Source organism: Condylura cristata, unplaced genomic scaffold (genome assembly GCF_000260355.1).
Source record: "Condylura cristata isolate star-nosed mole 26May11 unplaced genomic scaffold, ConCri1.0 scaffold00030, whole genome shotgun sequence".
Taxonomy (NCBI): Eukaryota; Metazoa; Chordata; class Mammalia; order Eulipotyphla; family Talpidae; genus Condylura; species Condylura cristata.
Genome location: NW_004567131.1, coordinates 26,100,399 through 26,127,904, shown reverse-complemented (window position 1 = coordinate 26,127,904; position 27,506 = coordinate 26,100,399). Strand labels below are relative to the sequence as shown.

General features: G+C 42.2%; 2 protein-coding genes across 8 annotated transcripts in view; one reads left to right on the top strand and one right to left on the bottom strand.

The window, feature by feature from the left end:
- ABI1 (abl-interactor 1) overlaps nt 1-2,936 on the top strand; it is a 64,907-nt gene extending 61,971 nt beyond the window's left edge. For 3 of the 7 annotated variants that reach the window (XM_004691318.2, XM_004691317.2, XM_004691312.2), the window contains one exon: nt 832-2,936. In XM_004691318.2, the coding sequence (XP_004691375.1) occupies nt 832-1,007 (176 nt within the window). In that variant the 3' untranslated portion in view covers nt 1,008-2,936. The remainder of the gene's footprint in view (nt 1-831) is intronic. The other 4 variants (XM_012731289.1, XM_012731290.1, XM_004691313.2 and 1 more) reach the window with 4 other exon arrangements.
- Nucleotides 2,749-27,506, bottom strand: part of PDSS1 (prenyl (decaprenyl) diphosphate synthase, subunit 1) — a 24,949-nt gene continuing 191 nt past the window's right edge. The window contains 12 exon segments of the mRNA XM_004691324.1: nt 2,749-3,199; nt 6,384-6,464; nt 11,458-11,571; nt 11,671-11,751; nt 16,057-16,166; nt 16,259-16,370; nt 18,267-18,408; nt 21,754-21,884; nt 24,103-24,223; nt 24,709-24,769; nt 26,215-26,232; nt 27,332-27,399. Of these exon segments, the coding sequence (XP_004691381.1) occupies nt 3,059-3,199; nt 6,384-6,464; nt 11,458-11,571; nt 11,671-11,751; nt 16,057-16,166; nt 16,259-16,370; nt 18,267-18,408; nt 21,754-21,884; nt 24,103-24,223; nt 24,709-24,769; nt 26,215-26,232; nt 27,332-27,399 (1,180 nt within the window). The 3' untranslated portion in view covers nt 2,749-3,058.

The window sequence follows — 27,506 nt, the reverse complement described above, 5'->3', positions numbered from 1 at the left end:
TTAATGCCTTTTACAACACTATTAGCAGTTGAAGTGAGTATTCTGAACTAAGAATAATCAGTTACCACAGAATTGCATGACAGTTCTTTAATTCTTAATTAACGAGGGTAGCAGAAAAAGAAAAATATGAGATCTCTACTTGCATTTACTCCCTTTTACAACAATCTTGTTGACCTTTAAAATGTATAAATACTCCTTTATTTTTTAAAATGCAAGTATAGCCTCATACATACTTCCCTTGAATGAGTAAAATGACTATTTACTTCTCAGTATGTTTATTTCAAATAGGTAGCTTGAGTTGTTTCCTGGTTTACTGATTATGTTAAGAAGTTTGTCCAAAAGTAAAATTCAGAGATTTTCTCTGAATTGCTTGGTAGGAGCTATTGAAGTCTCTAGTCTAATCAGGTTGTAAGTTTGATCTCCTGGGTGGCATAGGGGTTAAGTCTCAGTGGTATCAAGCTGTTGCCAGCCACGACAGCATGAGTTCTCTCTCTGGCCAGGTTGCTGACACATGTGGCACAGCAGACCTCTTTTTGTCTTGCCTACTGTTCCCCTCAGCAGTATATTTCAGTAGATCTGCCTGTTTTGCTCCCCACTGTCTCTGGTGACTCTTATTACCTGCCCCCTTCCCACCCCATACCTTTGGCCTATACCCCAGTTCTTGTATGCATTAATAAATAAAATAAATCTTTAAAAAGACAAAAAGATAGAAGAATTAAGACTGTATACAAACTTGGTTTTACTACTATAGATTTGATGATATCTTTAAATAAGCTCAATTAAATGTTGGCTATAGTACACTCACATGTTTTTAATTCTTTATCTCCATAGTTGTGGCAATATATGATTATACAAAAGACAAGGATGATGAGCTATCATTTATGGAGGGTGCAATCATTTATGTTATAAAGAAGAATGACGATGGCTGGTATGAAGGAGTCTGCAATCGAGTGACTGGTCTGTTCCCTGGGAACTATGTTGAATCAATCATGCACTATACTGATTAAATTTTTTGCTTCTAAAGTAGGTTCTTATTATTACTCAGTCATACTGTGGGACTATCATGGTTAACAGAATTGTCTTAAAATGTTCCCATATTTCAGGCCATGCTGTTTTATTGGTATAATTGAATGTCTACCTGTAAGCATCAATCTTTGAGGCAGTTTGTGTATTGCTAACAAGCAATTTTTTTACAAGATGCTGTCCATAATGATTATGCTTATATACTTACACATTGTTAACTTTATGACCAGCCTAAATATTCTGGGGGTGTGGGGTATAATATTTAACAAATCATGATTCAGATTGTACCATAACATGTTTCAGTGCAGCATGATTAACGCTATGTCAGACTAATATTAAAATCAGAAACCTTAAATGCTGGTGCTGGTCAGACTTTTTGTTTAGATTCTCATTCTTGAAATAAACTGTTTAAAGCATGCATACAAATTCATGTACTGAAGTATTCTTAAAAAAAAAAAAATCCAAGAAGCTTCCAATTTGTGTACTATGTACATGGAACACTTAAGTCTCCAAATGAGTTTAGTCTCTTAAGGTCTCCATGTGAAACTAAACAAACAAAAAAGGTGATCTGAAATGTGATTTGTACCTGAGTTTTTTAATGAGTGAATTTGCGTTATAAATTTTTTCCATTCATAAATACATAAGTGAACCAAAGGTTTTTGTCCTTTCCATTACTGATTTGCTTTAAAAAACAAAAACAAATAAAAGATACCGATTTATTAAAGAATTATGGTTCTACTTTCCCAATATATTAACTTTGAAAAACACTCTAGCCTTATCTCAATCTGTCAGCAGTAATGTGTGATTTTCATGATTTACAATCTGAGATGGTTATTTACAATTCAATCTACTGAATTCTTTTTCTAAAGTAATTTTTTCAATGCTAAGAAAATTTATCAAAATGCATTCTGTAGGTAAAATTCTTAAGGATTGCTATCCTTAAACATTCCTTCAGTTTTCCAGTGAGCTGTTACATTACTGGTCCAGTGAAAGGAAATTATAAGTATCTTTTACATACTGTTTTTGTAGAAGTGGATGCAGTTGGTTTTTGAATAGGCACTATTTAGTCCATTACCTGGCACTAGCAACAACACAAAGATTTTTTAAATATTTGGGGAAAAAAGATGGGTCATATTAAATCAGTGAACAGGGATATATACCTACCAACAGATTTGTATTGTCTTTTGATATAATTGAAATGCAACACATGCACTTTGTGTGTCTCCTCTTAATTTAAGGGAGGGTTCAAGGGATGTTTTCTCTTCTTAATTTGTGTATAATTCTACATTGCCTAGGATTTTTAAATAGAGCACTCAAGTGTGGGTTTCTGTGTATTGAGGATTTGTTTGGATTTCAAATTACAGTTATGTATTGGGTGTTACAGACCTGTAACAGCATAGTAAATGTTAAGACTAGTGCAAAACATTATTTCTGAAAATTAAAGACCATTATTGCTACCAAATGAATGTGACTGTTGGATATGCATTTTGCTTTTGTTAATCTTCAGACATGCTTTTAGTATCAGTAGTGACCAGGTAGCTACTTTTATTTCACTTTTCCCAGTGGAATGTTCTTAATCTTGTATATAGTCTGTTGTCTAAACTTCATGTACAGTCTTTTATAATAAAACATTCTCCTATATGAAATTTTGGATACTGTTAAAATCTAATGTGGACAGAGATGTAGAGAATAATTTTCTGACCTATGATAAGACCAGAAAAACCATTTGAATTTTAACATTATTTATTGTGTAATGACTTTACATGTCAATATTAACAGTATAAACAGTACCACATATAACCCTTAAGATATCTCGGTAAGAATTTATAGGGACTAGAATGACAGATTCAGATAGTTAATTACATTTAAAAAGTTTTCTGAAAAAAATTTGCCAATAAAAAAATTGCCCACCCATCAAGTTGAAATGATTTTTTGAAATGATTTTTGGTTATCTGCACATGAAGCATAGTATATTCCACAAAATTCTTGAGGCACAGTCTGGTAAAATAGCTGCCAGATCTAATAGGAGTTGTTGTTATTTATCTCTCGTGAGCACAATTTCTGAAAGTTGGATAAGGGCATCTCGTTCTGGGGATGGTCGAAGTTTACTGATCTCTTTTATTGCTTCATGGCAGTACTGCTGGGCGAGGTAGGTTGTTTGTTGAACACCATCACTCTGTGGACACAATAAAAGCGATGCATGTCACCTCCTGCTATAATGAATTAAAACCACCTTTTTTGACATCAGAATAGATAACAGCCAAAGTGTGTTATTAATGTTCTCTTTAAAACTCACAGTTCTAGTTTCTTCTCTCTTTATGCCTTGTACTCAGACTAAAGGGCAAATTTTATTCTCTTAACACAGAGAGCAGCTACCTCATTAGTATCAAGCAGCCATCTACATCCTGGTGGTGTAGGAGTTTCTAAGAAGCTCTACATAAAATAGCTACACAATGAAATTTTAATTGAAAATTTCTGAAGTGAAGGGGCCCCAAAGGGGCCAAAATTTTATCCATTTTTAAAAAATTTATTTATTTCTTATCTGACGATTGGTTTTTTTTTTTTTGCTAGGCAATGTGAGGATTTAGCTCATTTACACTGTGCCTTCTAGTCTGATCTTTATGTAGCTGTCTTTCATTCCTCTACTTATGATCTCTGTCTTCATATAGGGCCAGCTTCTGAATTCCGTTATATTAGGATGAGGATACCTGCGCTCTCATTTTTTCCTTGAATCAATAAACCTTTACATTACAGGTAGAAGTTTGCATTTTATCCTGTAATGTTTTTATGTGGTTCTTTCTAAAGCTTAACACTAATAAAGCATTATTCCCATGACTTAATTTCCTTCTTAATGGTTCGTGATCCCGCTGTCATTCAGAGTAAGATATTCCTAACATGATTGAAAAGCTTCTGATTTTCTAAACATTGCTAACTGAAATAACAAAGTATGGCACATTTAAATTTGCTGTGTTTATTAGTACAGAACCCCACTTCGGAATGAATTACTTTTTATTCTTCCCACTTTGGTAAATGAGTTCATTCCGGATTCCTATAATTTCTAATGCCTTAATCATTTGTTTCATTACTACAACCAACTGCTTTTTAGCACTAATGTACAATTTTTTCCTGCATGACTTTCATTCAGCTCTTCAATTCATTCCATTGGGTTTAATATCTGCTTTTTCTTCCTTCCTTGCTGTTTCCATATTTTTTGCTGAAATACATCAAAATACCTAGAAAATATATACTGGAAATCAATTAGTCCTTCAGTGTCATTGTGTTTATGACTTTTACCTTCATATTTAATTGATGATTTTACTGAATATAGAAGTTCTAGGTATATTTAGATTCTGACAACAGAATGGTGGTTACCAGAGAGGTAAAAGGGAATGAGCAGAAGGTGGGCATTAGGTTGGTGGTTGACGAGGGACATTTGGTGGTGTGCTTGGTGGTAAAGTGGAATATTGTAACTGATACAATACTGTAAACTGTTACCTTGATTTAAAAAAAAATCCAGGTTTAAGATGTTCCTTCCTCATTTGGAATGCCTTGCTCTCTTCATGAAACATCCAGTTGCCTTATACACTGAGCCAGTTTGATCCTTTTACCTGGGTGACCACCACCTTTGATTTCACTTTTTGATTTGTTAATGTGATTATACTGATCTTCTGAGGACTTTTCTTTCTTTGTTTTTCCCATTTGCTCTTTATATCTGGAGGTATTTGTCAACTTCATATTCCTACCCTTCTTGGCAGTAGTTTATTTTTAAATTTTAAAAATATTTATACATAGAGAAGTGGGGTACAGGCCAGAGGTGCAGGATCTACCAGAGACAAAGTGGGGAGCAGAACAGGCAGATCGATGAAGTACATTGCTGAGGGGAGCAGCAGGCGAGACAAAGAGAGGTCTGCTGCACTATGTGGGTCACCTCCAGGGCCGGGGATCGAACTTGAGCTGAAGCGGCTGTGGCTAGCTTGCAGTGCGGCGTCCTAACCCTTTGTGCCACCAGGGAAGGCCTGGCCCCAGGATTAGTTTTTCACAATCATGTAAAATTTCTTGGAGCTTATGCTTATTCACTCATTGTTTCAAAAGAAAAAAAAAATTCTTTTTTGAAGCAGTAGTTTTGAGTCTCCTTATTTACATTTTTCTGAGTTTTTACTTGATCTCATTTCATTTAGTAAGGTTTATTCACCTATTTAATAATCCTACTACTTTGAATAAATCCTAATTGGCCATTCATATTTAATGAGGATAGGGACTAAAAAGCTTTGTGGGTGAACAGGAACTAGAATGTAGATAATATGTTTTAGAGAATACATCTTTTTTTTTTCTAAGTACATTTCTTTCTAAGCTTGCTGGAACTTTACTGCCAAGCGTAAGAGCTACAATCAGTCTCTTTTAAGTCCCATTTCTCAGTTCAGCCTTCAGAAGTACTATTTCTGAAACCAGAATCTCCCAGTCACATCAACTTCATCAGTGATACCCTTTCTCATTAGTTTTTAATAGTACTGCCACACCAACCCCTGAAAGTTGGCAGTTCACAGCTGATTATGATGAATGACAGCATAGTGCTAAGGCAAATGCATCCTTTGATGGGGTTTTGCTTTTTGGAAATTTAAATCTGAAAAGGCAGTTATTTGGAATTCATTCAAGTACTGACTGACTAGACTTAGACTTTGTTTACTAGAAATGGCTTGTTCATTCTATCTCCTTCATTACATCTGTTGGCTGTACATGACTTTTAGATTTTGGAAACACCTCATTCTTCCAAAAATCACTGAAAATGAACACATGCAAAAACACCTGGATTTTACAGGAAGGTTTTCAGGATTTGTGGAAATATATTTGAAATACAATTATAGCCTTTGAAATTTAAACATTTCTGTTTACCTATGTTGGTTTAGTTTTCCTTAAAGTGACCATTTGTTTAATCACACCTTTATAGTAGTTACATAGACTGGACTATGCAGTTCCAGTTTGAGATGATTGTACTAATCTAGCTGTGGCAAGGATGAGGGCTTGGACTAGGAAGCAGGTTTGGCTGCCTAGAATAGTTGTTGGCTGCTGCTGGGTACAGGGAAGGTTGACTCCAAACCAATGAGTTTCAGCCCTGACTGCACATTAAAGTCACTATTTAATAGCTTCCAAAAACTATTAATGCCCAAGCCCTACCCTAGACAAATTAGATCAGAACCTTTGAGAAGTGTAGAAGAAAAATGAATTATACAATTACTTTTTCTTCTGAGTTTTTTTGTCAAGTCAAGAATTGACCAGACTTGGTCTTGCAAATCTAAAGTTTAACCAATTACCTTGCAACATTATAGCCACTGTTGGCTTTTCTTTTTTAAAAATAACCTTACCTGTAAAACATATTGCCGGGCTCTGTCCACATCTCCTGGCGAGTTGAACCGTCTCATTATCATAGCATTCATTTCTGGGAACTAACCATCAAAAAGAAAATATCACTGGAGAGAAGCAAATGTTTTAACACTTGTTTGTAATAACAGAAAATGGGGGCAGTAAAGTGGCTAAAATGTTTAGGTGATGGGGGGAAGCAGAAAACTGCAGCAGCTACGGAATACAGCTAAGAACATCCACTGTCTCTTACACTTGAACCAGCAGAGGCCGCTTGGGCCTCTCCCCCTAACGTTTCTGAGATGAGGTTGGGCCTGAGGGTGTACTGCTCATAACGTGGGGATGCTGATTTTGTTGGTCTCTGCAGGCATTTTGAGAAACACTAGCTTAGGATAAGAGTCCGGCATTCTACTTTAGAAGTAAATTCAGTGACACTTGAAAGCTATGAGATTTCCAAGCAGCAGATGTTGTGAGCAGAGATATGTCTGCCACAGCAGCTCATACATAGAGTGGCTCAAAGCAGTGAGCACTCAGCCCTGACTGACTGTGCATTGGGGTCACTTGACTTGACATTTAATAAAATAGTGGCTTGGGACTTGGTCCAGGCATTAGAAATTTAACTCTCAGTGTCTCTCATATGCAACCAAGGTTGAGATCCATTGAATTAGAGGCTACAGGAGTAGAGACACCAGTCCAGTAACTAATAAATTATAAAGACCAGAGTTAAGCTGACCATAGTATGAGGTAATGAACACACAGAAAAGCTGTATTCTTCAGAATTTAGCAATTCAGAATTGTCACCATTAGCAAAATCCAAAGTGAGGACACAAACCACTTCATTTTTTAGATCCCTGCTCTAGTGCTATTCCTTCCACAGGTAAGTTCCTTAGCCTGTTGGTTAAGTCTTTTCACTGTGTCTCAAGGGAGCTGAACTACATCATCTAAGTGCCATTAGGTCCCTGAAATGAGAGGTAAAATGTTAGATTTAGTTTTGGACATGACTGTTTTACAGCAGTTGCCAGTTTTTCCCTGGCAGTGAACCTGAAGGATAAAATGAGTTGTCCTCTAACCACCACCCGGGTATTAGTAATCCTAGAAGAAAAACAGAGCCCACATAAAAAAAACCTCAACCAGATGATGGCAGATGAGGAATTAAGAATGTTCCTTTCAGAGCAAAGTATGTGTCAGAACAAAGTTCTAAACACGTAGAGGCTTGCTAACATGCTTAAAATTTAAAGAGACAGCAACTGAATGAATATTAAGTAATGTGCTTCAGTTACTGGTCTTTTAGGAATAAAGTAATTTTTAAGTGCTATAGGAAATCAGTAAAGTTCAAGTCAGTCAGTTCTGGCAGTAGAAAGTAATTAAGTGTTTCTCTTGGTTTATTAATACACTTTCCAAAGCTGGATTTCTGAGAGTCTGTTTGCCCAAAATGGATGTGACACAGTCCTGGACATCTGGCAAAATTACCTTGTTTATGGCATAGGAGCTTTTTCTGCAATACCAAGTGGGGTACAATGTGCTGACTGGGTGGTTTTTCTGATTCCTGTTAGGCTAAAAAGCATTGAGAAAGCAACATCTGACAAGAATTCTTACACTGAATCTGACAATATCCTTTCTTTGAAAAGTAGTGCATGCTAATTTTAATATGCAAATATCAAACTTTCCTGTTCCGTTATGCATATGTGAAGAAGAAGAAACATTAACAGGAAATAGTTGCCTGCCGGTGGATTTAGTGAGAAAGAAGAACATTTTTGTTTGTATGGGCTTTTTTTTTTTTTTTTTTTTGCTTGGGCTCTTTTTTAAGTATAGAAGAAACACCTGTGGATGAATCAGATTCTACAATAAAACCTGTCCATAAATGAACTACAAAGGTGACCAAAAACTGGAGTGTGTTTTCTCAAAACTTGAGTGACTGCAAGGCACCAACTTGTCCTAAAATAACAGAAGCCTGTGCAGCTGGTGCAGGGGCTGGTGACAGCAGTTGGTGTGGCGGCAGGCTGACATTTAGGTCTGGTGACTTACCAGTTGGAGAGAAGAAAGGAAAAGATCTTTTGAAGGATATTAAGGAACTAATGTCTTGCAAAAAGGAAAAAAGAAACCTCTAGTTTGCTTCTTAAGATTTTGAAATCTATCTGTGTGCCCTTTAAATAATAACATGAGGATTCTCTTTAAGAAAATGTGTATGCCAGATACTTGGAAGGGCACTGCTACCATAGGGACCTCTTCAAAAAAATTCTGCATTCTGTTACTGAAAACTCCATTAGAGGGATGTCAAACACTGAATTACAAGAGAGTTTCCCCTGAATTCAACAAACTGCAGTTTTAGACAACCCACCATATGAAGTTAGAAAGGAAAAGTGCTGTCCCAAGGTTTGTCTTGGTCCAGTGAGAGTCGGTTACACATGGAAAAGTTCAAAAACAAATTTATCTGCAAACAAACGTAACCTAGCTATAGAAAACAAACTTTTACAACTTCTCCACTAAATAGGTAGACAAACCACAAACAGTGAAAGATGACACAGAGACGCTGAGTGTCGTGAGCACATTTTCCATAATGAGGGTGTACCAGCTGCTGCTTTCTGGCAAGACCAATGGGGATTGCACAGGCTCATCAGGTACTGGCTTTAATCGACATCAGGAGTGACAGGATATGTCAGGGAGTAAATGAAGACCACTAAGATGACCTGGAGTCTCTGTTGCCTGCTCTGCCATCTATCAGATATTTAATTCTGGCTAAGTGTGAGCGTCACTTTCTTACGTGGAACGGACATAATACCAACTGCGAAAGAAGCTATGACATTAGAGGTCATGAAGTCCTTTTCCATGTAAAGGAGATAATGGCATATTCTCATGTTACTTCTGGAAACTTATATTCAAGATCAATTTAATCCCAGAAATCTTATGAAAAATTTCTGGTTAAGAGCCCCCTTTTCACAGTAGAGCCTAAACTAGTTACAAACACATACCTGACTTTAAGCCCATGTATTATAGAACAGAAAAGTCAGTCTGCCTAGGAAACAAGTCAGATTGTTGAGAGTCAATTCCTGCTCGGCTTCCTCCTGTGTTCCCTTTTCTGGTGTTTTTCACTGCTTTCCCCACTGCTGTGGGTGCAGATGGGAACCCTGCTGTCTGGTAACCATGAGTCTGTGCCTACCCAAGCAGCGGCTTCCTGGTGCAGCTCACATAAAACTGGGCTGGAAACAATATGGAACCTTTCGTTCTCTTCCGTGATTTTTTAAACACCAGCATTTCTACTCTCTTGTAGATTACTGACAAGTAAAACATGTAGGAGTGGTTCGTCCCCCAACCGACGGCCGCACTATATCTGAAGGCAGAATTGTTCCTTGCTCCTTAATGGAGAGGAATATTAGCTTCTGAAATGTTGCAGTGCAATAAGCAGAAGTGGCATCTATTTTCACTGAATCATCTTAAGGATTAAGTAGGACTCAACTGTTAACTCACCATTATGGGGCTCATAATTATTTATAATGATTAAGAGTTCTAAAATTAAAGCACCCAAAGCTTTCTGGTAGACTATAAGCTGCTTTGGGGAGAAGGCTTTTAACTTAGTCATCTTGGTGACCTCAGAGCCTAGCTAAAGAAATCTTCGCCACCCTGCCAGACTCAGCGCACTGGGTCCATCTTGTTCATTTACCTACCAGAATCTGGAGCAGATTTACGTTTACAGTTGTATAGCTGGTGGCCAGCCACTAAGCTATCTACTCTTAGACATATGCTTACATTTACAAACTACCTTTTTTTACAGGTTAATGGTCAAAAAAATGTTCCTCACTTGTGCCTTGTTATATATAAAGTTTTTGTCAGAACGTGGCATACGTTAACTAACATTCTTTTTGAGTCTCAATAAAGGAAAGAACCCACATACAGACAGCAGCACACCTTTCACATCTCACCTCTGCCTCAAAATGTGGAGAGGATGGAATGCCTGGCTGTAATGAGGACAGATTTGTCCAGAACACTCCAACACATTACTCAAGAGCCTCAATCCTCACTGACTGTTGTCAACTAGTGTTTCCTAGCGTGAGCCGGCCCCCCAAGCCATCAGGCTGCTCCAAGAACAACCCTGTTGTGACTGTGTTAGTAGATAAAAGGTGATCTCTTTTTTCATACCAGAAGTTGCTGAAGAAAGAAAGTCACCAGTTGTTATACATCAAGATAGTATCCCTGAGTTCTAGAGAAGACACGAGTTATCTTTGTAAATTTAGAGAAACAAAGGCCCATCCCTAAAACACTAAAAGAAGTGATCAAATTTTTAGACCAAAGATCGTTTGTGATTTCATGGCATGGTGATAGATCTCTCACTGCTTTGCAATATAGGAAATTAAATACAATTAAAGTCTATTAAAAGGATGATCAAATTCTAGCTAATGTCCCATTTATTTCAAATGAGCTACAGCTCGGCTAAAAGGAACATGGCCGTGTCCAGAGTGGGCCCTGAGGTGTCTGCCTTACACTGTCTTTGAAGCATCCTCTGTCATTCATCCATATTAAGGAGAGTAGAAGGCAGCTTTACTTACATCCCTGACTGCTCTTCAATCTGAAGAAAGAAGAAACTGTGGTTTTAGAATTGATTCCACTGACTTCCTGTCATTTGAGGCAATGGGCGGGGCTCTCTGAGTCCTCTCTCAGTCAGGGGAGTAAACAGCCCCATATGAAACTTCAACAACTGGCCCTGTGCCATTTTTAAGAGGCTCCAAGGTACACCCCAAACCCAGTGCTATAATCAAGACATGGCACCCACTCACTCTGACAGTGACCCAAACACATGGAAATAATCGTAATCCTACCTCAGATGCATATAAAACAACAATTTACAAAGTATCTCCATGAATGTGTATCAGTCCTGGGAGGAAGGCTGCCATCTCAATTTAACAGATGAAGGAAAAGAGCTTAAGAAGCTTCCATGGCCCAACATCTTGGTCATATACTTCTAGGATCAAGTCTGTCTCTCTGTTCTCTTCCATAAGTACTCTCCCCTGTATTCCTCATGACAACGTTCACACAAGCTGTGGGAAGATAGGATTAGAGAGCAGTGTCGGAGGGAGTCAAACCTACCTGCTGACAAGCGAATAAGACGGGGCCAGTGGCTAACCCAAGCTTCAGATCCGCTGATGTTGGTTTGCCCATCTGGTCAGAGCAGGAGGTGAAGTCCAGTACATCATCTATTAGCTGGCGGGAGGAGAAAAGGGATGTGAGCAGCACTGGCCTCCCAACACGACCACTGCTCTGGCCAGGGTCCCTTGCTTGCTTAGGAAGCGGCACACCAACCTGAAAGGCTATGCCCACGTTCTTTCCATACTGATAGGCAATCTCATGCACCACTGGGTCAGGGCAGCCTAGGACGGAGACCTGGAACAGAGAGTTCTAAAGTAAGTTACTGGCAGACGAAGCGAGACCGCCAGCCCCTGCTGGGAGGGTGCGTACATCTACTCGCTTAAATAAGCGGCAGTGTGCTGGAGTACGTACCATCAAGAGTTACTGCTGTTAGGAGGCCACACAGGTACAAAGTACCTGGGTTTGCAATGGAAAGATCTCAGTCACAGACTGTTTCCCTAAAATCTAAGAAAACTATTTCCATCCCCACTTCTTTCACAGGACAGGGCTACAAGGGCAGTTCTGCCTGGTAAAGCTTTTCTGTCGTGCTGCAGAAACACAGACCAGCATGCGAAATACTGGCCAAATTCAGCCCAATTGCTGGCTGGCTTTATTCACATTTCCCTATCGACTTAGCCCTGACTTTAAGGATGGTGTCTAATGTGATCTAGTCATAACACACGATGTTGTCATAAATGTATACAGATATATACAATGTGTATGTATCTATTTCTCCATCTATAGCCTTCGCTCATCCAAGGATCTTTGCTGGTGTGACTGTTACCGTAGTCTTACAAGAAAAATAAAACTTTTCTCTGCAGAGGGCAGAGAAATAGGACTCTTAAGTTACTTTAAAGCTGGCACTGGCCATTTGGGTGCATTTCCTGCTGCTCTGCTAAGCATGCTAAGTAGGCCCAGCCACATTTTCAGAAAACAAAGCTGGAAAAACCCCAAATGGGGTAAGAGGAAGGACATTCTACCCTCCTGAGAGTGGAGCGACTGTCAATAAGAAGCTGGATGGCACTCAGGCTGCTCTTTGTACGGGTCTCTGCTGATCAAGAGCCCCGTCCCACTTCAGCCCCGACTTCTGTGGTCCTCTGGATGGAACCTACTTTGCTCAGCATCGATATGGGAAAGTGGTGAGCTTGTTGGCTTGCGAGGAAGGCATTTACGCTCATTCAATGACCTTAGCATGTTCCTGGATTTTTCTGTGCTTCAGCTTCCTCATCTGTGAAATGCTGGAGTCAAAAGTGCTTACTCATAGGGCTGTGGTGAGGAATACGTGGCCTATCCGCTTCAACCTATCAAGGTACTATAAGGACAGAAAAACTGAGGAACTATTCTAGATTCAAAGGAACAAGAGACTCATGACAACTAAATGCAACATGAGATCCTGGACTGGAAAATACTTTTATCTCCTTTTGTTATAAAAGTATTAGGACAAAGGGCAAAATCTGAATAAGATCCACCTTCAGATTAGGTAGAAATATTATAACCAAAAAAACTGAGTTCTGGGGCCTCCATGTAGCACAAGGGGTTAAGTGTCAGCATCATGAGGCTGTTTATAGCCACTGCAGGAGTTTGATCCCGGGCCAGGGAGCTGACCCATATCTCCTGTTGTACCTGCTGCTCCCATCAGCAGTGTATTTCAGTAGATCTGCCTGTTCTCCCCACTGTCTCTGGTGAATTTTCTCCCCCGCTGCACTGGTGGACTATATCCCAGCTCTTATATGCATAAATAAATAAAAGTAAATCTTTAAAAATAAGAGTTCTGCAAATATTATCTGTAAGACAAGACTTTATAGCAATTGGTAGCTCTGAAAATAAAGTAACAAGAGGCCCTCCCTGGTGGTGCAGCGGGTTAATACGCTCCACTGCAAGCCAGCCATAGTGGGTTCAGTGCGAGTTCGATCCCCAGCCCCGGGGGTGACCCACACGGCACAGCAGATCTCTCCTCTCTTGACCACTGCTCCCCTCAGCAGTGTACTTCGTTGATCTGTCTGTTCTGCTCCCTGCTCTGTCTCTGGTGAATCCTCTCACCGCCCCTGCACCTCTGGCCTGTACCCCAGTTCTGTATGAATAAGTAAATCTTGAAAAGAAAAGAAAGTACAAGAATGGCCATTAGATTCCATTCCACACACAGCACTGGAGAGAATAAAAATTCAGGAAACAAAGTAAAAAACCAACCAACCAAACCAAGCAGAAAGCAAACAGAGGCAGGATAACTATAACCCGTTCCGTTCTGTGTTCAAATCCCAGCTCAGCCACAGTCTAATACTGCAGGAGCCAATGGAGCTGGGGGGCCCCACAAACATTACGTCTTCTCGGGAATAAGTGACAGCCTTTACTGCTCAGCTGCAGAATTTATTTTGCATTGACTGTGTATACAAAAAAACAGTAAATCACCTTTTAAGACAACTGTATTCAAAACAATCAGTGTCAAACACCCTTTCCTCGGTTTTAATACTATTTCCACTAAAAATAGAATGAGTGGTTAAAAAAGGGGGCTAGGGTGAAGAATGAATTATAGGCTTCTAAATTTCCTTTAAATTCTATTCCAGCTTGGAATTCTAATAGTTTTGTTATATTATTTCCATTCTCCTTATCTCTCTTTTTGGCATCTCAAGTTTGCTTCACAGGCATTCTGTTGGAGCCAATATATATCTTTGCATTTTAAATATCAGGAGTGTATAAAAATAGCAATTTTGAACATATAACTCAGAAATATTCCTATCCATGGTACTTACAGAAACTTTGATTCAGAGCTCTCACACCAATTTTGCGTTATTCTGCTAACAGCACTGGCACTTAGGACTAAATCATAGTGTGCCTCCTAGTGGACAACACTAGACATTTCACCTCATGAGAGTTGAGTCATGTTAATACCCACATCCGTTGTTTACTGACTAATCTGTAGAGGAGGAGGTGCCCTTTATGAATGAATACATGTGCTGTTATGTCTCTGGCTTCTCAGCAGAGGACAGTGACACATTACAGCCTTCCTGATGGCTGGGGTGTATTGCCTTGGCTCCTCCATAGGGTTCTGTCGCTGGGTCATTGGTTCCAGCTGCTGCCCTGTGCCTGTGTGATATCCACTTTGTGCGGACAGTGATTCAAGTGTTTCAGGGTCAGACAGCTCCACTTACTGCTAGCAGCAATCTCAAGCTTGCAAAATCATCAACGAGCTCCACCTACCACCCTCGGGGGCCCAATGGGTCTGGCTGGCCATCTTCTTTTAAAAAATATTTATTTACGCTTACAAGAGCTGGGGTGTAGGCCAGAAGTGGGGGAAGGGGGTGTAAGAGGATATACCAGAGACAGAGTGGGGAGCAGAACAGGCAGATCTACTAGAAATACACTGCTGAGGGGAGCAGTGGTTCGCTACAGGAGAGGTCTGCTGCACCATATGGGTCACCTCCCTGGCTGGGGATCAAACTGCCACTGCCAATGATACCTTCTCTGTGCTGAGCCTTAACCCCTTGCGCCAACAGGGAGGCCCCTGGCTGTCCATCTTCATGGAGGTTTTAGTCATCAGTGACCTGATGAGCAGTGAAGGATGACTATTTAGTGACTTAGTGGTACTCTCTTCATATCAGTCATTCTTTTAGTTAGCATTCTAGTGTTTATCATATTTTTTATTTTCTCTTATTTGAGAATCCACACAATTTCTTGGAAGTAAAAAAAGAACAGTCCTTTTAATAAAAAAACAAAAATGAGACTGTGGCCAACATCTTTTACATAATTCACATTCCACAGGGTATTAACTGGATCTTTTAAGGAAGAAAATGTTGTCCTTGTTCTTTTCTGGCTGACAATTAAATATTCCTTGTCACTTTTCAAAATTAGACACTATTGGCAAGGGACTCTATCACCTGAGAGGCCTGATAAAACAAACTGTAATTATGTTGAGTGTACCATGAAAGTAATTTACATTTCTCTCTAGAAGTCTTTCTCATTGCTTTGACTGCAAGGATTTATATGCCCAGATTTCCTCTACTACATCAAGTTAGGCTGAGAGATGGTTAAATGAATACTTTCATGTAGTACACTTGTTCATTCATGAGAAAGTACTGAAGATCTGTGTTTTAATCTACAGATTATAAAGAGAACACTCCTTCTAATGAAAGGAGGCGAGAACAAGAAAAAGCTATGGTTCACACTCAATTACTGATAACAAGCAAAAAAACTGCTTCTTGATATTTCACATACAAATTCTAGCACTCATAAAAAGGGCCACAGAACGCTAGGACAACCGAATAGGTATTTTCTCCAAAATAAATACATTTAAGAACACAGCATATTATAGAACTTATCTTGATTCAATTATTAGAAGAAAAGATGCCAAGTTAATGGCCACATAGTAAAAGACAGCAAAAATGAAAACCACAGAAGTTCTCTGTAGTTTGAGGATGTAATTCTTTTTTCAGTGACCTCTTGGGACTTTGTTTGCATATTTTAAGGTTGACCAGTGGAATTTTTCTTAGAGAACTAGCTTCCAAGAAAGAGCTGTGAGGCTATTTTTTTTTTTTTTTAACTTGAAAAAAGACAGAACGTACATACTGCTTTACAACTGTTGGCAATCAGACTTGCAGTCTTCTTGAAGGTCTTTTCAAGGTAGTGGGCAAATCTTTCATTCTCATTTTCTTTTGACCCTAGCTGAAGAAATTCACCTATAAGTAAGGAAAGGGGCTGTTTGAGGTATGGTTTCTTTGACTAAATAAGAATGAATGAAAAAAAAAAAGAAGAATCAGAATTAACCTACCACGCACCAGATCTTCAATAACTTGGGTTAAAATAGATACAACAGTTGTGTTTCCAATTCGTGCCAGAGCCATTGATGCTGCAGAAAGAATTAAATCTCCAGCAAGAACAGCCTGAAAGAGAAAAAAAAAAATTTATTTTCAGTGTCAAGCAGCAGAGTAATGACGGTAATAAGATGACTTAGGAGACAGAAAGGTGGGGTGACAGGAAACAATTTTCTCCTTTTCTGCCCCAGCAGGTCTGCATAACAGTCAGCTGCAGATTTGGGATATTGTTTAGTGAATTGGACAGGCTCTCAGATTGCCTCGTCTGTCTCAATTCACAGTTGAAGAAACGAACAAATGAATGTCTCAAGATGGGTATCACCATCTTGAGTGGCTTATCCACCTAGCTCCCCTGAAATGAAGCTGCCTTCAGTTTGGTGTTCTTAGACCATTTGCTCATCCTTCAAGTCATGTTGTGTTTTTAAATTGTTTCTTTTGCTCAAAGCATCGTTCCCTACCTTTATCCAGCAGGCTCATCTGCATAACTAACTCAGAGGACACCTGTGGGAAGTCCACTGATTCCAGACTGAGAGAAGACTCCTGGGGGAGCCTGACACCCCTTGCATACTGTGTCTTAGCACTTTTGTCAGCTGTTTCCTAGCACTGAACCCCTTGAGGGCACAGACTGGGAATGACTTAGCACTTAATCCACCCCAATGCTAGGCACAAAAGTCACTTTTTTCAATGACAATTAAGCTAAGGAGTCTTAGCTCCAAGTTCAATGCTCTCTGCACTAAATCACCTTAGCCCTCATTCCTACACAAAATACTTTTTTCATTGAACACTAGATAATCAGTATTTTTCTAATTTTCTTTAAAGTGTTAGTAGCTACCTGTATAAGCAACTAATTATGAGGCACTTATAATTCAATTTAGGCTCAAATCAACTATACTAACTAAAGATATGCCTATGTGTTGTTATACAGTGATTAGTTATAAATGCTAGAGTTCACCAACTCAAACAATGTCCCATCTGCAATTCATGTTCAACAACAATCACATTTCAAGTTCCTCTTGTGTCTGTTAGTTCTCTAGGATCTAAACTTAGTGATGTTCAGGATTTTATCAATTAATCATACTATGTATGTCAGCTCTTGATAAGTACATTTATAAAGTCACTGTATATATCAAATACGCACACCTGTGCCCATCACCACCCCCTGCATTATTAACAGCTCAGGGGTCAGGACTCTAAACTTCCCGTTGGCCCCAAGAAGTCCCAGCATATAGCACTGAAGGCGCATAACCGTGGATGGCTTGGGGAGGAATGAAAGGAACAGCTGGAGAGAGGGAGGGAGGGACCCTCTTGGCTCTGCTGCCAGCGGGCGGAACAGCCCATGGTGGTGTGTCTGCTGCGGACATGCCTATTCCCCAGAAGTCTGTTCATCTTCATTCTGATTTGCTCAATCTCAATCTCAGTCTTCAACTCGTGATTTAAACATCCTCAAAACGATCACTGTTGCACACCCTTTTCAAGAAATCCCAATAAAATGTGCAGATGTGCTTTAAAATACGTGAGTCAAATCTCATTATAGAGCCTCTGCTTACAAGGAAAACTTTTGAGAATAGAAATACATACACATATTTTAGTTTTTATTACCTTGTCTTGACACTCTGGTACAGTCACTAAGTAGTTCAAGAATTAAACTGGACCCAAGTAATCAGAGTCCAAAAATAAAATGCATGATTCCTCTTGAAAGTCTTTTTGGATAACTGCAAAATTCCTTTCCTTTCATCAAAAAGAATTTTATATAAAACCGTGAATAGTCTGAAATGTTGAGTTTACTCTTCCATGGCATTATGATAAAATATCTGGGTACATACAAGACATGACTACTATTTTGAAAGCTGAAGACATGAGAAGAAAGATATTTGACTTTTTAATAAGGCAAATTGCCCAAAAAACCATGCAAACCAGAGGGCATGTTATTTGGTAAAAAAGATTATAAAAATGAGAAGTCCGTACCTTCTTTTCACCCCAGATCTTATTAACGGTATGTTTTCCTCTTCGAGAACTTGCATCGTCAATAACGTCATCATGAACCAGACTAGCAGTGTGGATCATTTCTGCAATTAAGGCTACGGAGCGTTGGCTGGCTTGCACATCTCTAGTTAACAGAAAGCAATGCTTTTTAACAGACACTCCGCCCATAACCTTCTCAGCAATCATCTTGTGAAAACTGGACATCGGATCTAGGATAAAGAATTTTATTTCTCTAAGAGAAACTGTATAAACACTTTGGCTTCCCTACAAAGCTGCTTCTGTCACTTGCAGAACATTTTAAAAATGCATAAGATGCCTTGCCAAGGTTAGGTCATAGGGATGCCACATTAAGAAATAAATTTATAAAGTAAGAGAACGAAATAAAACAAAAACAAATTCTTAGATCTAGAGACTACATTCTCTATATGAATTTCTATATGGTCACAAGGGGAGCCAGCCAGCCAACCAACCAATCAAACCACTTTTGTAAATGAGAAAAAGGAAGATCTGATCATTTCTAAGAGTCTGTTCTGAGTCCCTCAATGAGACACTCACAGATGAAGAAAACCTGGACCTTAAAGATTTGTAGGTACATTTATTTATTTGAGGTGCACATGTAGGAACACACGCCGAGTTCTGTGTCAGCAGAAGGGGTCCCTGCTGGGAAGCTGCAGTAAAAACCAGTCTGTTTAGCAATCTGAAGATATTAAAGCACAGGCTTAAGTTATTCTGAAAACGCTGACCAATGTGTTATCTTGATTCAGACAAATGAAGACAGCAAATAAATGTCAATACTAAATGTGGTTTCATTTAATAAGAGACTAAGAGAAAGCTCCATTATTCCCCCATCTATAAAAACTCTAAAAAGAACAGAGTTCTCAAGTGGTACACAAAAGGCTCTATTTCTGCTCCAAAATGTTCTTGTTTGTCTCTCCTGACAATTCTAAAAATAAGTGCTTCATTTTGCTTGCTAGAATGTTGACAGGACTACTGTTTCCTACCCCGTGTCCACCTCATCAATACTCTTGAGAACAGACCAAGACGCCAAATACCCTGAATCAGTTTCTAATGGCGAGGCTCTGTAATCTGCATTTTTACAAGAGGCTAGGTGGTCTGACAATTTGGGGACTACTGCCTCCCCATTGGGGGTATTCATCTGATTGACTTTAAGCCAGAGGAAGCTTTCCCCAGAAGGGTTTCAGCTCAAGCTGAACCAAGCTCAAGCTCAACCATGGGCAATTAGTTAATGTGAAAACTCTTTCAGTCTGCGCCCACTAGCCAGTGCCTGGCTCACTGTTTTGACAGCTGCACAATTAAGATCAACAGAGGCGCATCCAGTTGCCCTGACTGCCGCGCTGAACCCCCTCTCCTGTGCGGGCAGAGCCGGCTCACAGATAGGCCCTGCCCAGGAGCAAGCGGACGTGGCGGGCCCAGGGACGTGCACACGCCGCTACGCTGTCCTCAGGAGCCGAGCTGTTCGGTGGCAGTCAGTTTACTTTAAAGCTAACTCTTGACCCTGAACTTTTGGTAAAGTAAGTTTTGCTGAACTGCTTCAGGCTGGGTTTCCTGGAAAGTGGACTCTCAAGTTGGCAGTGCAGAGCTATTCAGGAGCGGACGGCCCTGGGGGTCAACACCAGGTGGCGCGACAGGTGCCAACGGGCCTGGAGAGCAGCTTCTGGCCTGCTGGGCCCGTCACAGCCTTGGCACTTTATTTATCAGCCCTGGGCGGGGCGACTGGGGAGGGGCGCAGCCTCAGCAAGTTTTTCTGAGCGGGAGCAACCCGCGAGGGGCTGAGACAGGCTCTTATCATCAGCACTAGCAGGCAGCAGAGTCTTTCCCTGGGCGGGGTGTGGAAGCCTGAGCACCCACTGCTGGGAGGACGCAGGGCGGCAGCGCTCAGTCATGTGTGGGGGGTGCGCTCCCTGTCCCCTCCCAGGGTGTGGCTCCCAGGATACGGAGAGGAAGTAAAGATTAGGACTTAGGATATTCAGATATTTTTGCTTTTATGACAAAAGACAAAAACCCTGTCACACTAGGAGGCAGCCCTGCAGCCCCCCCCCCCCCCAGCTGCTTTTTGGACCCTGTGTCTAGCACACTGCACCTGCTTTTCCCGTACGCTGGTGTTACTTTAGGTTTTATGTATATTTGGTAGGTTATCTTGGGGTCTGGGAATTCTCAGAAATACGTCCCTATTAAGTAACAGTAATTGCTTCCTTGCCTTATACCACGTCAGCTTAGAAGGGCTTTAGAGAAACCGTCTACGTTCGGAGCCAGGGAAGCTGTACTGCAAGGAGTTGGGCTCAGGGAGTAGCACTGCCCTCCTGCTCCCCAACATCTCAACGCGCCCTCCAGGCCTGACCCTGCCTCCAACACTCTGCCGCCAGCCCGCAAAGAGAATAAAACAGATATCAAACATCTCTGCAGAAGGGAGCTCTGAACCTACTTTTCAACCAGCAATACCTTTGACTTATATTCTCCCATGTTTTCTGCAATGACCAGTTTTTATGGCTTCAACAGGGTGGAGAAAAAAACTTTCAACCATAGGATAAGAGCTGACAGGGCTGAAAGCAAGGCTAAGCTTTTTCCTTGCCACCATATTTCTGAGGGGGACACATGATGAAGAGGATTACGTCTTCACCCCAGCAATTAAAACTATAAACACTGATGTAGCCCTCTCTCAAGAGGCTCTCAACTGATCTTGCTCCCCAGGGGGCATCTGGGAAGCCTGCAGACATTTTGGTTGTCACAGCTGGGGGTGTTGGGGGCATGGCTGGTGCTGAGTGGGCAGAGCCCAGAGATGCTGCACACATTTACAAGCCCCGGGCAGTGCCGGTGACACGGGCATGGCTTGGCCCAAAGTGTCAGGAGTGCCCTGGCCGGGAAACCCTGCGGGAGCTACACACGTCATTCAAGTGCGTTCAGGGGGAGTGACCAAGAGGCTACATGCTGCAGGGATTAAGTCCTTCTTCCTTTTCAGATTTCCACTAATCTTAAAATGTCACAGTTATTTCAGTATTTGAAAACGTGAAAGTAGAGGTTGATAGTCCAATGCCTTCTTTTAATGAGACTTCTCTTTGGCATGTCTCCAAAGGTCACGGGCAGGCCCTGGGGTGTGGTGCCTGAATGGAGGTGGAGCAGGAACCTGTGACTCTGGATGGACTGCCGGCTGCATTTAAGGGTTACATGCACACCCCCGGATCCTTATTCCCAACAAGAACACTAGTGTGGCTTTTCTAATTCTCTCTAGGCCTATTGTTGCTGATGCTGTTCTTCCACAAATAGTAACAAGCTGGACGCGGAAGATGCCCAGCGGATTCCAGAGTTGCCTTAGTGAGCCCGGGTCTGAAACTACTCACCACGAAGTGGAGTCACAGGGTGGCTACTTCTAAGACAGGAAACGAAATGGTAATCTTGGGGTGGAAGACTCCAGACAGGAAAAATGATGGAGGAGCAAAAGTAAATAACTCACCGGGAGTTATTATGATGAATATTGCATGCTCGGGCCATTAGCACCACAATAATTGGTCGAAAGGCTTTTCCTTTTCCGTCAAAGTAGTACTCAGACATTTCCTTAAGTTCTGTTGTAGATATGAGTAGTTCCTGAAATAAAGTTTCTCTGTGTTAGTACAGCAATATCATTGCACAAAAAGCCAACAGTGCTTGTTTTACAGAGCTTTATTTGATTCCAGTCAATTGAGAAATTCAAAATGGCTGCAAAATGTCCCACGTGGTACAGAAACAGACCTGGCTGTCCCGTGCCAGGCCCCAGGTGATGCCTGGCTTGGCCTGCACCACACAGCCCGGGGACCCAAGAGACAGCGGGAGGGGAGGAAAGCCGAAGTGAATCCAGGGACTCTGGGCTAGTGGCAGCCGAGCAGATGGGCTTCGAGGAAGGAGAAAGTGGGGGAGTAGTGGCTGTTGAGTCAAAGGTGCAGGAGGTCAAAGGGCATCAAGGTAGGACAGCCACACTGTGTTTTGGCGCCAAAAGAGAGGTAAAATGCTGCCAGAGAGAAGCAAGGTTCAGTAAGTCTGGCTCAACCATTATTTAGCAACAGACATGTCAAAAGTTTAAAAGTAAGTACAAGATATGGTTTACCTGGCTGCAAGGAGCTTACATTGAGCTGGGGAGACTCAACATTTTTCACAATATAAAATATTCATTGGAGAATACAGTGAGCAATATCAGATATTAAGTACATTCAAAGTTTAGAGAAGGAAGAGAGGAGTGTGGACCAGCAAAAGCAAAGGAGGTAAGTGTTGAGCTGGGATTAAAGGAGAAGCAGGACTTTGATTTGGGAAGCAGGGAGACCTTCCAGGCAGCTGGATCTGCCTCTCCAGGACTTGCTGGAATGAACTGGAGCAGACCCCCTGAAGTCGTGGGCGCTAAGCCAGGCTCTGGTGAACACAACACAGTGGGTCAGTAACTCACTAAGTCATGAGCTGCGTGTCAAACATGGTTAGAAACACAGTTAGAGACAAGCAAGCTGGCTCCTTGCCTACAGGAGCTCAGTCTGGAGGGGGAAGGAGAAGAACTGCAATACCACACGACAGCCCTGCTGTGGTCACCCTCTGAACACCCAGGGGCGCCTCTGGCTCGGGCAGGAGAGGGGAGAGGAAGGACGACGGGGCCAGACACAGGGTGGCCTGCTCTGGGGTGGTGGGGACTGAGTCAAGAGACAAGTCAGGATGATGTGTAGGGACATGGAAGGTCCTTCTGAAGTCCCAAAGCGGTTCCTTCAATGAACAGGAAAAACGAGAAAAAACAACGAATAGGGCAAGCAGACTTTCAGGTAAGTTTGAGATAGTCAGACAGGCAGGCAGGTGGCTCAGCAAGCAGTTAGATCTATGGATTTAGGAGACAGAACTCAATGTGCAACAGACGCATTATGTGGGAGTCATAAAGTATGGGAATGGGTAAACCGAGGACAGAGAGGGAGAGAACTGGTAGAATCCTAAGGTATGGCAAAATGAAAGGAAGTGGGAGAGCGGTAACCAAGAGGAACCAGGACAGTCTATAACACCTGGAGAGTGGGGTACAGAAGCCAGGGTTTCCTTGGGGGAGGGGAGGGATGGGGGGCAGGGGGAGTGGTCAACAGTGTTGAAAGTTCACAAACATCACTGGAGGTAAAAAGCCAGCAATAGAAGGAAGCCTCTGATGGCCTGGGCAACTGCAGCTTGAGACCAGGCTGGAGAGGAAGCCCCGGGGCAGAGGTGGCCCAGACAGGAGGGGCCAAGGCAGGAAGAGACAAGGGGTGTGGAAGGGCGGGCGTGGGACACTGGCTCCAGGAGGGCACCTTGAACAGATGGCTGTGAAGAACCTGGAGCACGGAAGAGGGACAGCAAGAGGGGCTAGAGTTGGAAGTGTGTGCAGACACCGGGAGGGAGCAGCAACTGCGCAGTGATTCGAAGGCTCGAGCAACAGGCACAGGGGTGCTCGCTCACTAGAGGAGGGGAGGAGGGGGCACATTCACTCTCTGGAGGGAAGGCGGCAAGAGGTGCCCCACACGGTGACTGAGCAGGCACTGCGGGGCTCCTCTGCCAGGCCCTCACTCTTGCGGAGCTGCTGTGGAGATACAAGAGTGGCCGGGGGCTCCGGAAGTTAGTGGGAAACCTTGGAAGGGGAAGGGAGGCGCCGGGAGGTGAATTTTTCCGATTCCCGCCCTGCCCTGGCCTGGCTCTGATGGCACAGATAGTGCATCCTTTGCTCAAGGAGCGCTTCCCAAGCGCACGGGCAGCCGGCAAGGGAGCCACGGGCCGCAGGTGTCTTCACAGTGCTGGGAGTCAACGTGACTTCGCTGCATCGGCAGACGAGCCTTACCTTTCTAATGTCCTCGTACAGACCTTTCAAGTCTCGCCAACCGAGTTTAAAAGGATCAGTGTATTTCTCACCACTTCGTGCTTTACTGCGACAGCACACTGCTGATGTTGTGTGATGGAATCTGGGATAAGCAAGAACGCACACATTGGAAGGCTGTAGGGTGTCTTACTAGGTGAGATAACGTCATCCAGAAGTAGGAATTACTGACCAAGAACATACATAGATGTTTGTAATCAGGTAATGGAAAAACTTAAGTCCAGATACTTGGTGGAAAGAAGGCATGAATCCAAACAGGTTATTATTATTTAGAAAATCACACAGAGTTCTGGTTTTGCAAAATGATACACCAAAAGTTTATTTTTATGACTAGAATTCAGAGAACCCAGAAAGCCAAAGAAAAACTAATCTATGTTCATTGTGTTCTGAGTCGGATTTAAATTTTATTACATCCCCATCTTTTGTAAAAGCAGAGATCTATTAGAACAGATATTGTGGCACTTAGTTAGCAACATATTAAGTTGGCTGGACTAATCCCATGACAACTGAGAAATTTTCTTACAGTATGGTGAATAGCATTAAAAGTTATAATATGGATTATAAACTTACCGTGATATACTATATACATTTGGAAAGGCAGATGTTAAACTCTTCACAAGATTAAAGTAAGATGTCTATAAAAGTAAAAAAAAATCGTGTAAGTATATATTCATAAGCACTTATAACTCAGGATAAATAAAACTACAATACCAATAAATATAATCTACTCTTAAATACAATAAATCTATTTTTCAATATAATTTATTAGGTTATTTAGAATCTGCTTTAGGTAGCCAATATCTTTAATTTGATGACTTCCAGGTAGATTCCAAACTTCAGAAAAAAAGATAATTACAAAGTTTGGCCACATGGCAGCATAAGAGTTGCTGAAAGCATGATCTTCAGAAGAGAGATCTTGGTTCAAATTCCAGCATTTTCTGTTTGTGTTACATTGTGACATCTTTCTGATAGCACCTACTCCTGGAGAGATACCAAGATTATTTGGAGAGCTGTGTAAGATGCTGCCTTCCCGTAACACCAACTCTGTTCCATCAAGCTATTCTTCGTTTTAAAGGCACCTGGGGCCAGTGATTCCCAAGGGAGGGTAGAAGCACCCAGGACAGCAGGGCTACCCAGGCAGTTTAGCCTGCCGGTCACTACCTACTGCTGTAGAGTCTGGCCCCTTCCAGTTCTGAGTTTGTTCATTGCCGCTGTCACATGGCCCCTGAAAGCCAACCTTGCATTCTACTACTACTTAAAAAAAGAGAAACTGCTGGGGGGAGGCGGGAATCAAAGACCTACGAGCAATTTGGCACTTGAGTGACTTTTTAACAGAAGTAATAGAGATATCAGAAGAATGTGCTGATGGGATGGGAAAAGGCTGCCTCCAAGATGTGCCAAAATGACACATTATTTTGAAATTGCTAGAGAAACAGGAAATTCTACTCCCCCTCCACCCCTAGAAGATAAAGCAGGAGATAAATCTCAGGTGTGAAGGAAGGGAAGCAGGCATCTGCCTCATTGCCAGAGGGGCTCTCAATGTCTTTCTGCCGTGCAAATTAGCTCCCGAATTCCTCACTAAATTAGTATTCAAGTGAAAAAATTCCTTGTGCTGTAAATTCAAAGTAATACTGCTTTTTGGTCTTTTTTTTTTCTTTAAAAATTTATTTATGCATACAAGAACTGGGGTACAAGTCAGAAGTGACAGGGGCAGGCTGTGAAAGGATTCACCAGAGACAGAGGTGGGAGCAGACCAGGCAGATTGAGCAAAACACCAATGAGAGGCGCAGTGGGCGGACAGGGGAGGTCTGCTGCTCCATGTGGCTCACTCCCCTGGCTGGCTGGAACTCAAGCTAAAGGGGTTGTCGCAAGCTTGACAGTGCTGAGCCCATTGGGCCACTAGGGAGATTTTTCAGCTTAATAATGGGTTAAAAGTAATATATATGTTCAATAGAAACATACTTCGAATTCTGAATTAGAGTAGTTTTGCATTGTCAGTAGTCTTCAATATATCCTATGAGCTATTCAATGCTTTATTACAAAGTATAACTTTGCGTAAGTTAATTTTGCCCAACTGCAGCTGACATAAATGTACTGAGCACGTTTCAAGCGGACTATGCTACTTTACCATGGTAGGTTAACTGTGCTTTTGACTTCCTATCATCTCAATTTAGGATGGGTTTATGATGGAACCCCATCCTAACTCAGTAGAGGTTAAGTATACTGTTGAGTCCGGATATGCACCCACATGATTGGCAGACAATTATAAATGTTGCAAGTTTCATGTTGCAAGTTTCAATAGCAGGTGTTTGTGGGATATACATGGAAGGATAATGTGTAGCGAGTCAGACTAAACCGGAAAAGTCCTAAATGCAAATAAACTTTAATAATGAGCCTTGCAGATGAAGTGAACATCACACACAGTGACCATGTCCAGAGAAGTCTCTCAAAGGACAGTGAGTCCATAAATTTTGCTCAGTTGTGCTAAACAGCAGGGGCCAGCCCCATGGTACAGTGAGAATTCATCACCACCCGTAGAGAAGTCACAGAAATACAAAAATATGTCTATTTACAGGGTCTAAACTGACCAGAAAGGGGAAAAATGGAGACCGAGCCCAAAGACAGCAGGGAGAGTCAGGAATCAAGGTTAGTGCTGAGATTCTGATTTGGCCTCAAGAAATCAAAGGTCAAGTTAAAGATCGAGATCTCTGAGATCTCTTCACTCCCGACATCCAGTGTCCTACCGCACCGAGGTAGGCCCGCCCCCAAAGCAACTACCCCTGGCTATAATCCAGCCAACCCCCACCCCCGGGCATCACTCCTACGTCCCCCGCAAGTCCTTTCCCTACTAAAGGCCACCTTGATCTTTAAGAAGCCTGAGTGGTCCCCCTTTTCCTCTGAAATTCTAGTTAAAGCGAGTCCTTCTGAAGCCCTGGCTGTAACGCGAAAGGAAATGTCCAAGCCCCAGGAGACAATCTCCCCACTCCACCCGGGAGTGCCAGGGCCGGCCCCTCCCTGCCCAAGCCCCAAAGTCCCCTCGGCCCCTAGGACACTGCTCGTAGCCCTGCGCGAGGCGCGCCCCTATTCCAGGCAGCCGCCGGGCGTCCATCCCTCCGCGCCCCGCACCGGGCAGGGGTCAGCCCGGCGTCCCGCTAGTCCGGGCTGGGGTGCCGACCAGGGCAGGCGGGCGGACGACCCAGCCGGCGCGGTGCCCTCGCTCCCATTCATTCCGCCGCGGCGCTGTCATTGGCGCCGTGACCTCTGCGCCCGCCGCCCTATTCCAGGCAGCCGCCGGGCGTCCATCCCTCCGCGCCCCGCACCGGGCAGGGGTCAGCCCGGCGTCCCGCTAGTCCGGGCTGGGGTCCCGA